The following is a 14,805-nucleotide window of genomic DNA, read 5'->3' as shown; positions in this document are numbered from 1 at the left end:
AAAAGTATAATGCGAGAGGTTGTCGAATTTAATAAAATATTATGTATGTTCTATTTTTTTAACTTGAAGTCCAACTTTTCCATTCATTTTTCAACATGACTTAAGATGCTAAAATAACATTTACAGGTCTTTGACATATTTTCGTCTTCAAATAAACGCTTATATTTGTATTAACTTTAAGATATCACTCATTTTAACTTAGTAAATACTTTTTTTAAACATTTTTAGAACAGAAGCTTATAGTTACCTGTAAAATTATTGCTTATTACAGGCAATGACGGTCCAGATAATCCAAGTTCCAGCTTTGAAGTTTCACTATTTAACAATATTCTAGCTACTGTCAAGTGGTCATTATGCTCTGCTAATACAATCTGTTTGAAAAAATACAATATTTCATAATATCCAATATTTAATTATCTAAATTAACAAAATAAACTAAAAGAATTGACTTACCAATAAGTTAATGCACAATTGTTTGCAATGTTCGCGTACAATAACACGATTATGGTCGAGTCCTAAAAATAAAATATGCAACATCAGAGGCAAATGAAGAGTCCAATCCACGCCTGGGATTCCATCAACCACAATGTCCGCCAGCAGCATAACAGCAACGTTACATCTTTTTTTTTTTGTAATTTAAATTTAAATAAAGATTGAAGAACATTTCATAAGGAGGCTTAATTGGGTCGTTTATAAAATGTGCACACTTACCGATGAAAACCACTTATTGGCAAACTGACGTCTGGCAGGAATTGGGTAAGTGGTGCAAAGTAACCACCATACTCAGGCATGGGAAGAGGATGCGGTGCTGCAGGTACTTCCGAACGTAGTTCAACATTTTCCTCTTGTCTCAACTGAAAGGTATAATAATTTTTCATTAAAAAAAAAAAAATAATAATAAAAAGGAGTAAAAAAGGGGTTGGTTTTCGTATCAGGTTCTTTTTTTGTATTTTTACCTCTGGATCGTTGATTAGAATATCTTCCGGGCGTGGCATTATGGAAGGACCAGATGCTGCGCGAATTTTATCTGCTCCCCTTGGTGGGCGGCTGGACTGAGTGAAGACACGAATTCCGCTGTCTGATTTGCAAGTTCTATAAAGGACATTGTGAAAATATTAATATACGGGAACAAGTTTCATCATCAACTTCTAATGAACTATTAAACTACGTAGATTTAATATTTTCAAGGACAAAGAGCTGGAAAATTCGAAAAGGAACTCTTTTATTCCCTCAATATTTAAATGGAAAAGCTTCAGATACAGTTTTCAATAAAAAAAAATATTTGTATTGGAGTGTTGATTTTGCACCATCATTGTGTTGACAACTTGTTTATTTATGGCAATAAATCATATTTCGTTTTAGAATATCGCAAGGGATAAAGGATACAGTCTGTTACATAAGAGCGTGGTCGCTGTTAAATAATAAAAACAGTTGATTTTTCGAAAATTCGCAAATTTATTGATAATTTTGTCGTCAATACTCAATGCAAATCTCTCAGTAGCAAGTCCAATCTCTTGCATTGTCAATTACGGCCTGGCATCGTTGGGGCATACTTTCTACTAGTTTTTCTGCATATTCTACCGGAAAAGACCTCCAAATTTTCCGAATTTGTCGAGAAAGTTGATCTAAATTACATGGCTTGCGTCTGCGAAGCTGCATTTCCATCAGAACCTACACATTTTCTATGGGATTTGTATCCGGTGACTGAGATAGTGAGATAGCCAATCTAAAGTGAGAACTCCATTTTGCGCCTTCCACTCGCTACACGCTCGACTCCGATGTTTTGGATCGTTGTCCTCTTCAAGGATCCATCTTTCATTTTCTTGATATACCATTGCTTAGCAGATGGTAACAACGCTTTTTGATATATTTTATGCATTTTTTCGGCTTTTAAATAAGAACTAAGTATCAAAATCTTTGTTTTAGAAGCACCCCGAAAGGTGGACCTTGACGGGGTGTTTAAAAGTCTGTTGAAGCAACCTACTGGTGGAGGTTGTCCAGGCGTGTTTGATCAGAAAAAATTACGTTGCTCCAATCGCGATCCAAGTTTTCTTTCGCCCATTCCACTCGTTTTTCAACGTGTTTTGCACTCAACATTGGTTTTTAAAAGTATTGCGATATTTCAGATTATTGGCAAGCAAGTGCCTGCGAATCGTAGGCATGATGGTTAGTGCGTTGGACTGTCATGCAAGGCGTCTTGGGTTCAAACCCTGCCTGTGCCACCTTAATTTAAAAAAAATAATAATAGTTTTCGCGGGTACTGCCTCTTGCGAGGAATTGACAAATCCTTCAAGAGAAATTCTTGTCATGAAAAAGTGCTTTCTCAAACTAGCCGTTCGGATTCGGCCTAAAATTGTAGGTCCCTTTCATTCCTGACAACAGAACTCGCACACAGGAATGGTTGCGAGTTGTTCACAACGGACTGTTGCGCCACCCAATTTATTTTTAAGTGTCTGCGAATCGTTCCGTAAGATATATCAACACCGTTTGCTTTCAATTTCACAGCAGCTTCACGTAAAGTCAAAGTTGGATCTTTGAAGATCAATGCGAAAATATTTTTGTCGTCTTTTTTGACACTTTGCTTGCACTTCCGCGATCAGGAAAATCGGCAACGTTACAGACCTTTTTATAGCGATTTATCCACTTGCTAACGAACTCCTTCGACTTATCCATATATCGTGCAGCAGTAGTTTGCGTTTGGGTCCGTTTTCATGCAAACATAGAAAATAGCCTCAAAGCGAGAGGCGTAAACAGCACTCATTTAGAAAAACCATTCAATTGAAGACTAAATTTGACAGACAGCAGTTGACTTTTTACAAAAAGCATTAAGGACTGAGGTGCCCTCTATGTCATAGAAAAAGAAACAGGACTCTCTTATTTTTTTAACTACGTGTAACAGTTACCACTCTTTTATGTAACTGACTGAAAATTGAAAAGATTTTTCGTATGAACAATGCATTTAATACAATATAAATAAATCTATTGCATGGCGGCCTGGTTCAACAATTTAAGGGAAAATTTAAATTCTGAGGGGTGTTTACCCAGATTTTTGATTTATCGTGGTAAGATTCATGAATGAGTTGACGGTGTCCTTTAAAATTTAAATTAAGTGCTAAGCTATTTAACTAGACCATAATAAATTCATCAAAATCAATAACGTTCTTTGGATTACGATTAAAAATATTGCGAAGGAAGTCTATTTTACTTACCCTGTCTTAATAGGATCTTCTCCACTGTGTCGTTTGGTGTGAATAGTTCCTTTTTCCACAGTCAGATCTTGAATTCGTGAATCATTAATTCCTGCAGCTTGTCCTTTTTATATATAAAAGCAAACAAAACAAAAAAACTTAATTATTCAAAAAGTTGCATCTATGATTGTTTGTTTCGTGTTTTTCATTTTAAAAAATACCTCGAGGACATTTGCTTTTCTTAAATAGATTCATAGACAAAAATAGATGGAAAATAAAATTAAGACGCATACCCTAACCATTACACAAATCAGCACATTTTTTTAATTGTTTTATAGGTATTTAAAATTAATGACGATTTAAAAATTTTCTTAATGTACAAATAATCAAAAATAATAATTTACCATCTGAATGACTTGAGGCTTTTCTCATGCTCGTTAGTCGATAAAATGGTGGTGTTTCCGTTCGCTCAATCAGACAATTAAGGGTTTCTACAGTTTGGAGTTCAGCCATTAATTCATCTAACAATCGATCGGCACACGTCCTGGCAAGATATAGTGCTACTCGTTTTGCCTGGAAGCAATTATTTAATGAGATTCAATTGATTATTCACTATTAAATTTCATAGAGAGAGAGTGAGTGTGCGGCAGAGCTTTTCTGTTTATATTTATTAATGATTGTTTTATTTGAAAAAGACTATATTGGAAAAAGAAAAAAAGGATTTATAGTTTTAAAATACTTACATAAGGAAGTAGTTCAGTAGGTGCCATTCCCGACATAATGACCAAATATCGAAGGATCACTTTCAAATTATTGGGCCAAAACTGACATAATGTACCCCATAGTTCTTCTATGTCTCGTGGATGCAAGTCAGAAAACTGTAAATAAGTTTATTTTTATTATTGGATTGTTGTATTGAAAAAAAAACAAAGGCACTAAAAGTTATTAAACATTACAACCCAATTTAGACAAATAGTCACTTTACACTTTTCGTCAATCTGTATGTCACTGTATTGAAAGATCTTTTTCATGGATAAAAAAGTCTGGTTCTATTTTCGGATCCCTACTTAATAAATGGAGTTAAAAATGTACAGATGTGTTCATAATATCAATCATAGATTGTCAATTATGTTACATGTTACTTGCATCTAACGGTCTTTCGTTTTCATATTAAGACTTTTAGCTTGAAGTTATACTCTACTTTTCACGGTGAACACACATTATTTCAAATTCTCTGGATATAGAGTGTTCATAAAAATAGCAGTGCTTTTGATTGTATAATTAAATAGTTGCATTAACAATTAACATTTGTTTTTGTTTTATTTTTCGATAAGTAAATATTTTATTACCTATTTAAAGTTTTAAGTATTTGTAACATACTAGCATATAGAAAATTAATAAATATTACCTCAAAAATAAACAATGGACGGTCAAGACATTGCACCAAACAAATTTGAAAACTTATTCGAAAACTGCGTTTGGAGGGAAAAACCTACCAAAATATTCAAGACATCCTAGGCTGTTCAGCAAAAATGGTCAATAACACCTTAAAATGGCAAAATAAAACGCGAGGCCCAAAAAGGATGACTACTGGTGAAAGAAAAATTATTCAGTTAGCAAAACAGAACCCTTTTTACGTAAAGGCATGTGGCCCGTCCCGAAGCCAGGATTTCGGTTCGTGGGGGGCTTTTTCAATTTCGAAGAAGTAATTTTATATACAAAAATTAAAAAAAACTACATAATGTAAATGTTTTATTTTTGTTTGTAGTTTTTTTTATTTAATTAAATAAATAGTTTGGATTTTTACAGCAATAAACACCTTATCTTTTTTTTAGACATAATTTCGATCACTTCATCTGGATCCACATCAATACCTTAGTGAACAGACAGCATTGCAAGTGCGCTTAGTCTTCGATGGCCCATAACGCTTCGGGATACTGTTTTGATCCTTTTCACTGTTGAAAAGGTTCTTTCAACGCTAGCTGTTGTAACTGGTAGTGTGGCCAAAGTTGTAGGCAAGTAGCTTATGCGCCTGAAGTAGGTCCTGTCACATATACCTAGCAGTTTCAGAACATCGGAAGAGGGATCCATGGACGAAATTTTTTCGCACCAGAGTATGTACTCCGCTTTAACAGCTGACAAGGATATTGCGTTATCGAAGTAGAGTGTTAGATTTTCCATTTCATTTACTCGATTGGCGGCAGCAAAACCTGGAAAGCAGAGCTTGAAACGATAGTAAAACGTGCTCGTTGACCATAAATGTGTCAGTAAGATTTTGTATGAGAGAATCTAGACAGGGATTAAGTTTAGAAACTCTAAAATAGTCTTCTGGACATGATGTTTCTGGATTAGAGCGCGTTGTTTGTTTCAAAGAAAGCCTTGGAATTGTTATTCTGACAAATAAATCCCTGGCAAGTTGTGATGCGGATTGAAAAGCGTCTCTGGTAGTTTCTCTTATGTTCTTAAGAGAATTTAAGACTTGTTTTGTGTGATTTATTGCAGACACGAAATTTAAAGATTTATTTTGAAGGAAAATTGATAAGGGTAGCGTTAAACTAAAAAGTTTCTCGCATATAAGAGGCTTACCAGAAAATCTTGAGCCCTTCTAGCTCCTCCCCTGGCTACGTGCCTGAATGTGGCAAAAAGAATGAAGTTTGTTAAAGCGCATAGAGATTGGGCAAAAGAGAAATGGAGGAATGTTCTGTGTAGCGATGAAAACAAAGTCGTCCTTTTTGGATCCAAGGGTCGTCGAGAATGTTTGAGAAGACCACAAAATGCAGCAAACGATCCACGGTACACTATAAAAATAGAGAAGCTTGGTGGAGGAAAAATTATGATATAGGCTTGCTTTTCATACTACAGGGTCGGGCCTATTTATCCCATAGGGGGTATAATTGATGCAACCGAGTATGTGAAAGTTATCGAGGAGGTAATGTTACCCTATGCTGAAGAGGAAATGCAGTTGGTTTGGGTATACCAACAAGACTATATCCCAAAACATACGTCGAAAAATGCAAAATCATGGTTTGCGCAGAAGAAGTTATAACATTTTGTGGGGGATGTTAAGAATGCAGTTCATAAAGCAAAACCCAGGAATTCGAAAAAAAATTGTGGGAAGCAGTGCGTGATTCGTGGAACGCAATACCAATCGAGAGGTGTCAGGTTTTAGTGGGCTCGATGCCACGTAGATGCGAAGCATCATAAAAAACAATGCTTATGCAACCAAGTACTAATTGTAAGCCAAAATTATTTGTATACTTTCGTATTACTTATTCCTATTTTTCTTACTTCTTACGTAATAGATATAGTACTATTTTTATGAACACAACTGTGTGCCACATGAAGGATAATTTAGTACTGAAAGCAATAATATAAGGTTGCCATCTTTCAAAACTTCACATGTGTTTTTTAATTGCAACTTATTTTATTTTGATAGAGTAAGGATGTTTTATACATTAAAAGAAAATATGTGAGATGTTTCGTACTTAATAATAAGGTTTCTTCAAATTAAATGGTTTTAAGTTTTTCTTTTTCCAATGAAATTTATACAATTTTATGAAATTAAAGCTGAACCTAACAAATTGAACGGGAGCTCTTGCAAAATCTGTTAAACTAATATTTTTAAGACACACTATCACACGGTAAAGTCCGATCAGATGTTCAGATTTTGAGTAAATTTATCAACCGGGTCACATTAAAATCTCTAACCTCACGACCCAAGTCAATTGATTGTAGAGGCTTTGATTGACACTAGTCAAATGTATTGTGATTTACTACACAATACAATCAGGGACGACTGTCAAGTAAGCACTACATTTTTCTAAATTTAAAAAACTGAGTATGCAATTAATTGTAGCTTTTTTAAAGTGGTATGTAGTGCTAGGTTGATGTCAAGTTAGCACTACACTTTTTGATTTTTTTAAAACTAAGTACGCAATAAGTTGACAATTATTTGTTTAAAATTAGTTATGGAAAGAAAAAAATTCAAAAAATTTAGTTTACTTTAATTTTTTGTAAAAAGGGGGTATGTCGTGAGTGTGTGCAGTTAGCCCCCCTTTTTCGATTTTCATATTTTGGAAAGTTGTTCCGGTTTGTTCCGCAGTATTCCAAAGTTTTTTTTTTTTTAAAAAACACCCAAACATTTTTTTGACTTAACCCCCCCTTTTTCGAAAATAGAATTTTTAAAAATTGTTCCAGGTTGTTCTGAACATTGTTTCAAATTTTTGGACCTCTTCAAAGTTTTAAAAGCCCAATTTCTTTCGAAAATATAACTTTTTATATTTTTTTTTAGATTCTAAAAAGTGTTCTTACCATTGTTCCAAAAACTAAGAGTCGTGAAATGTATATTTTAAGAGATATTGTCCCGGATTTTTTTTAAATGCAAAATACGTCTCTTTTTTTAAACCCTACATTTTAATTAAATATGAAAAAGCACATGTACTGGAACCAAAACTTGGCTTACAAACTGTTATTTACTTTAATGATCTAACTTTCAAAAATTATCTCGATGTCTTTTAATTTTGTAAACCTTTTGTAGCTCCCTTTTTGAAGAAATCAAAAATTCCAAAAATGTTCCGAGTTGAATTTCTCCCAGTTCGTGTCCAAATTTCGTCCAAAACCATAAGTAAATATAGCTAAAGGCAAACAAAAATGAAAAAATAATATTTTTCCTCCTTCGTGCCACCTTAAAAAGAATTTAAATGCAAAACCAAAAGGCCTCTTAGATTCCGACTCTATGAAATAAATAATGATTATGCCTATATTTAATTTAATTTTGTAGTTTTTATAATTTATAATTTTTGCAATTTATATAAATTTATAATTTTTGGATTTTTTTTCTTTCCACAACTACTTTTTAAAAAAAAAAATGAAGTAAACCAAATTATTTGAATTACGATTCCATCAAACGCCGATTTAAGCCCAGAAAAAGTCCTTTTCAACATTTGTTTTATATTTTTTACTTCCCATAGGAAATTATTGTAATCGGTCCGATTTGTCGAATTGAAAATCTTGATATATGTATCTCGACGTTTCTAGTCTAAATAAAAGATTTTTAGAGAAATGTCTGTGCCTGCGTGTGTACGTACGTATGTACGTTCGTACGTTTGGGAAGCTTTTTTCGTCGTCCATATCTCAAGAACCAGTGGAGATATCTCAAAATCCTGATGCAATAGAATGATTTTGATGACGAAATCGAAATCTAATTAAGGCTATCATAATCATAAAAAAAGTGTGCCAGATACAAAAACTTGTAGACCGATGTTACTATCTTTATATATGTATCTATTCGTTTGTGGGTTTGATTAGTTTTTTCTGATGATTTAAGGCTGAGCAGCAGTGTTGCCAATAGGCGTCTAGAGATTTAATTTTAACTTTTTTCAATAGTTGACTTTTAATTTTGTTTATAGATGTAAATGCTTGCTACTTTCGACATATAGGATATATGGCAAGTTTTGCATTCGTAAACAATTTCGAACTCGAGATACATAAACATAACATTATACGATGATAGGGAAGTCAAACAAATTGGGTACCCCGATTCCATCGGTCTATCTGTCTGTCCTAGCCCCTACAGCCCGAACCATTGGTTCAATTGAGTTCAAATTTGGAAATTAAGGTTTTAAGCCGATTCGCGCTAGGCGTAAGAGTACAAATTTTGTGGTCAAAAATGGAGCTTTTTCAAAAACGAACCGATAGATTTTTTTAAAACTTTCCCTATTTTTTTTTCTAATTTCGCTTCTTTCAATTAAAGAAAAACAAATGTTTGTATTGCTCCCGCATAGAACCGTTATTTTGTTTTTAAGTTTTCTCAAAAACTAGTCCACCGATTTCAATTAATTGTTCTGCACGAGCTCTTATACTGTCTTAATAATAATTGTTGATCAAAAATGTCATTGTTTTTATTTTTAATTAAAAAAAAAACCTTAAGCTTTTTTTCCAAATTCATTATCTGTAAAATGGGTCACTTTTTTGACTGAAATTTAAAACGTAGAAGGTAACTCAAATTACAAAACATTATGTATACACAAATTAGTTCAAAGAAAAAAGCTTAAACGATTTGCAAATACAAATTTTGAAAAATTTAGGACTTTTTGAAAACTCAAATTTAAAAAAACAAACTTTTTTTGTAGGTATAGGATTTTAAAATTAGCGCGGGTAAATTTTGGCGCCCCGTGGCAACCATTCTGTTTTTGTGACATCTGTCAAATCTTCAGTTTCTGCCAAATCATTAGGTCCGTTCGCGTACCCTCATAAAACAGTCCAATTTTACGAAAAAAATAAGAAATTTAACCAAATCATGTTCGAGTACTCAAAAATTTCGTAGTTTTTTGTAAAAGAGAGCGCTAACGAGAGAGTAAAATATTTCCCCAACCTACGAGTTTCAGCCCAAGAAATTTTTTGGGCTGATTTGTGAAAAGTGGAAAATTTGATAGAAATTCAAATAAATTAAATAAATTGCTCGCTTTTGCTGTCAGTTATAAAATTTAAAACAAAAATCAAAGAACAGCAACAAGACAGTAATATTGTGTGGAAATTTTTTTTTTCGCTTACTTTTTTCTAGTTTTTTTTTGGTGAGAGAATTCTACCCCCACTCTTTATATCTCTTTTAACGAATTTTAGTGCAGAAAGTACGCGAACGGACCTATTATGTAAAGTCACACGATTAAACAGCACGTTCAAATGTTAAAATTTTATTATTAAATGAGTGTTTGTTAACGGCGACGCAGATCAACAATTCCGCCTACCCGACCTTGACGAAGTGAAGATAGCTATATCTAAACTTAAGTCAAACAAAGCTGCTGGAGCTGACGGCCTCGCTGCCGAACTATTCAAAGCAGCAGGCGATGACTTGGTACACCAACTCATCTGCAAAATATGGTCAGAAGAAAGCATGTCCGATGAGTGGAATCTCAGCATAGTGTGCCCGAGCATTGCGACGGAAGCGAAGAAGATGGGCTTAATGGTCAATACGGGCAAGACCAAGTATATGCTGTCATCAAAAAAGGACACTGAACAACGACGTCTTAGACAAAACGTCACCATGGACAGCTATAACTTTGAGGTAGTTAAGGACTTTGTCTACCTAGGCACCGCTATTAATACGGACAACGACACCAGCAGCGCTGAAATCAAACAACTCTTGCAAATCGCTGCTTCTTTGGACTTAGAAGGCTATTGAGAAGTAAAGTCCTCTCTCGAGCATCTAAAATCACCATCTATAAGACACTCATCATCCCTGTTCTCATTTATGGCGCTGAGGCCTGGACCCTGTCAAAGCATGATGAGAGATTAGGATGCTTCGAGAGAAAAATTCTTCGGGTGATTTTTGGTCCCGTACTCATAGATGAAGAATGGTGGAGAAGATATAACGACGAACTGTACGGGCTTTACAGTGACACTGACCTAGTTGGCAGAATTAAAGTCCTTCCAGCCCGGAAGGACTTCGAATCCAATCCCTAGGGATGGCGCAGTAGAGGAAGACCGCGACTCAGGAGGCGCACCCAGGTGGGAGAGGGCCTCAACCAACTTGTCGGGCAAAACTGCAGACAGCTAGTTAGGGACCGAGCTGGCTGGAGACTTAAGTAAGTAAGTAAGTTTGTTAACGCAAACGTTGCTGGCATTGTATTCATTTCACTGTAGACGTAGTGGCCCTTCAGTCGACTCTTTAACGTTTGGTGGACAAATTTGAGACTACCGGTCCAATAAACAGTCAGCCAACACCCGTACGTTCAAGATCGGCCGAGAACATCGTCGCGGTCAGTGAAAGTGTACAGCAGAACCCGAGGCAGTTTATTCACCGCCGTGCACAAGGACTCTGGCTTTTAGACTTCAACTTGCCAAATTTTGCGCCGGGACCGGGAGCAAGAGGACTTCAATTTCGGCCGAAAAATTATTTTTAGTTTTGGGGCGCATTTTTGGATGCATGGGTGTGGTCACAAGCAAAATTGCTATATGTGGGACGACACCAACCCACGCGAGGTTCACGAGGTTATAATGCATTCTCAAAAGGTTTGGTATGGATTTTGGGCTGGGGCGGCGGCGTTAGTGAGGCTACGTGCCACATAGCAAACGCCACGACATCTACACACAACATTTACCCGCCCTTATTGAAAAACCCTTTATTTAAATTTTAAAATACAGGAAACATTTTTGAACGGACTCTTAGGATACATGAGCAAGTGGATGAAACCCATCGTCTTTTTTTATTTAATCTCGTTGCTTATTACCGAAAAAAAAGTGTCCCTTTCTTAACATGTTGGTGTATTTTGTTTTATAGGACACTATTTTTTCTGCTCCTATTAGTCCGATTTCTTATAGGATCTGGTCGTAGGAACTGGACTGTTAAACAAGACAATTTGTATATATTTATTTATATAAGGTTAACAAAACTTAAAAAAGGGAGAAGTTGTAGAAGCAATAATTGTATAATAATTGGCTTCCTATAATGTTAAGTAGTTTTTATATAAAATTGTTTTTATTGTAAAGGATGTTATTTACGACTTGGATTATAAGATATGTTTAAGATTCTGAAATGCGTTTCAAGAGTGATTCTTATTACATTTTACATTACATGAGGCTTTCTCCTAAGCTCAATGGAACCAGCTTGAGTCCCTTACGAAACGTGAGAGGCTGATTATACCGATATGATTTAGATCGTTAAGATCGTTAAAGAAGAATTCTCCTAGGTAATTCTTGCGTTTTCCAGCTAGAGCAGGCCATGTGCAGAGAAGATGAAGAACTGTTTCTTCCTCTTCCTCGTCCATACAGCTTCTGCAAAAGTCATTTGAGAATGCGCCTAGTCTCGTGGCGTGCTTTTCTATTAGACAGTGTCCGGTTATGACACCTATTATCGAGCTTATATGCAATCTACTTAGAGAGAGCAAGCACCTTGAACGTTTTAAATCCAATGTTGGCCAGATGTTTCTTGTGGCTTGACACGTGGTGATGTTGGTCCACCTGGTGCCTGCCCTCCTCACAGCGTCTTGCATTAGTAGCAGTTTACAAGTAGCGATTGGTATGCTAGTACTTGCCAAACGTGGTAGGATGGGCTGTACTGTACCGTTCCTGGCGAGTTCATCTGCCTTACAGTTTCCTGGAATGTCTCTATGGCCCGGCACCCAGCAAAGGTGAATATTAAACTGTTGCGACATCTCCATTAGAGATGAAGGACAGTTATTGACTGTTATAGAGTTTGTAGAGACAGAGTCCAGAGATTTGATAGCGGCCTGGCTGTCGGAGAAAATACGGATATCAGATGTTGATTTCACGTTTTCTTTGAGCCAAGACAAGACTTCCTTAATCGCCAAAAGTTCCGCCTGGAACACGCTACAATGATTGGGAAGGCGAAATGAGAGACTTAATTTCAGTCGTTCAGAGTACACACCACCACCAACCCCTTCTTTGGTTTTTGAGCCATCTGTGTAAAAATGGATTGACTCATCCTCCAAGAATGTCCTATCCTGGTAGATCTGGTAGGTATAGAAATCTGGAAGTTTCTGTCGAATTGTAGTTGGGGGATGGTGTAGTCTGTGTGCTTTGGAATTGATTCTAAGTACCTTAGACTTACGGAGTGGCCAACGTTTTTGTTAGTCCACTGCGACGAAGCATTGAGGCGAATAGCAGAGGTTGCAGCTATTTGTTTGCTAAATATGTCAAGAGGTGTAAAGTAGAGCAAGGTGTCCAGTGCTGCAGACGGGGTCGTGCGAAGCGATCCGCTTATACAAAGGCAGGCTGAACGTTGAACTTTATTTAACTTATCCCTGTTTATACCTTTCTCTAAAGCAGTCCACCATACTGCTACACCGTACGTTAAAATCGGTCTGATTACCGATGTGTATGTGCAGTAAAACTTTTTATTATTTTTTCTTGGCCTAAAGAAAATAAAATTGAAATACAGATAATTTGTAGTTAGTTGACATTTAAACACTTTTCCTTATAACAAATAACTAAAAAATGACCTTATATAGGTTAGGCATGTATAATTGCCAAAACAATATATAAAGTTCTATATAATCTTCCAGTTTTTATTTCATTATATTCTAGGTCGTAGTTTTATTGTTTCGAACACCCTTTATTATAACACAAATTACATACCAGTTGAATGTACGACTACCTATGTACATAGGTACTGAAATACATACATATATAGACAAAAGAACTCACAATCAGTTGGAATTTAATTAAGGGTTACATTGAAAACAAACGCTTTTGTAACGCAAATTATGTGCAATTTATAAAGACTTTTATGTACAGCCAGCAGGTGTGCAACTTGTGGAATTAGGTTGTGTCTATAGACAGAGGGTTAAGGACGATGATGGAAATAATGTTGTTATGCTTTTGTGTTTTGTGAAAAGGTGTGTGTTTTGGATTTCGAATGTCAAATGAAATTTCACTAGAAATAGATACATAGTATGTTAACAAATTAATATGCAACAACTTTTAGTAACGTTGTATGAATATAGTTGCATGTTTATTATAGGGATGTAGTTGCACTGTCACAACTAAACATACTTATAAATTATCAAAACTAGTTTGTTTTATATGCACTCTAGAGTTTTCATATAGGGTTTTCCAATAAAGCCTTTCATTTTGATAGCTTGTTATTTGGGCAGTTTTTACTCAACCTATAGAACTACCATGATGCGCAGGAGCAGTGATTCCAAAATATGGGCTAACAAGTCGCACATATCGTACCAGATTTGATTTATTGAAGAAATGTTTGGTAACTGCAAAGTTTTACGTTACACACCCAAAAATTGACATCCAAGATCTTGCGTTTTAACGCCACTTGACTATTTTCTGTGAGGAAATGTAAAGTCAATGGTCTACACCAGTGTTTTTCAACGTGTGGGTCGCGAAACCTTTTTAGAGGGGTCGCGAAGATTCTTACGAGGAATCCAAAAAGTTGAGAAAATATTGCAGTTAAACAAACCAATAAAAATAAAAAAGGTTTATTAAGAAAAATTATAATTAAAGAAAATAATCATTTGTGTCAAATAAACAAAAAATAAAAATAACCTATAAGATATAATCCATCTTAAACATTTGTATCAAATTAACAAAATGTTATTCTTAATGCTTGGGTTGCGCTTGGTTTCCAGAAATCAATTTCTCCCAACGTGGATCCGTTTTTGCTACATTGAAATAGTTTTCCAAATTTAATTTCGTTACTTTTAATTTTGGTCATTGATGCAAATGTCAACTCGCACAGCTACGAGGTGGCAAAATGGAATCAAAGACTTCAAAACTTCAAATGTTAATCCAGGATATTCTAATTTCCTTTTTAACCAAAAGGTATTTAAATTGAAAGACTTAAATTCCATTTGCAGCATCCATTCCATCGGCAGATAGATCCTGCAGACTTTCCTTGAGCTTGATTGCCAATTTTGGCTCATTTACAGCTGCATTTAAAAACGGAGTTTAGATGCATTTTGGCCCAATATTCTTCGATATCTCTTCCATTGACATTTCTTCTTTCAACTTTTCTAACACCATTTTCAAACCAGGTACAAATTCCTTGATATTTATCTCACATCAGACTTCTTCAACAAAAGATTGTGTCGAGGAAAATGAATGATTAAGAGACGATGACCAAAATTCAATTTTGTTTGTAAAG

The 14,805-nt window shown here is 35.2% G+C and overlaps 1 protein-coding gene across 5 annotated transcripts in view; it reads right to left on the bottom strand.

The window, feature by feature from the left end:
• LOC129947342 (protein furry) overlaps nucleotides 1-14,805 on the bottom strand; it is a 137,760-nt gene that overhangs the window by 27,042 nt on the left and 95,913 nt on the right. For all 5 annotated transcript variants that reach the window (XM_056057865.1, XM_056057863.1, XM_056057867.1 and 2 more), the window contains 7 exons: nucleotides 3,932-4,066; nucleotides 3,593-3,761; nucleotides 3,210-3,312; nucleotides 957-1,092; nucleotides 712-854; nucleotides 454-619; nucleotides 248-371 (listed from right to left, as the gene is read on the bottom strand). In XM_056057865.1, the coding sequence (XP_055913840.1) occupies nucleotides 248-371; nucleotides 454-619; nucleotides 712-854; nucleotides 957-1,092; nucleotides 3,210-3,312; nucleotides 3,593-3,761; nucleotides 3,932-4,066 (976 nt within the window). The remainder of the gene's footprint in view (nucleotides 1-247; nucleotides 372-453; nucleotides 620-711; nucleotides 855-956; nucleotides 1,093-3,209; nucleotides 3,313-3,592; nucleotides 3,762-3,931; nucleotides 4,067-14,805) is intronic.

The sequence above is a fragment of the Eupeodes corollae genome, chromosome 2, assembly GCF_945859685.1.
Source record: "Eupeodes corollae chromosome 2, idEupCoro1.1, whole genome shotgun sequence".
In the NCBI taxonomy this organism is placed as follows: domain Eukaryota; kingdom Metazoa; phylum Arthropoda; class Insecta; order Diptera; family Syrphidae; genus Eupeodes; species Eupeodes corollae.
Note: the sequence above shows the minus strand (reverse complement) of the source record. Positions and strands in the feature narration are given on the sequence as shown.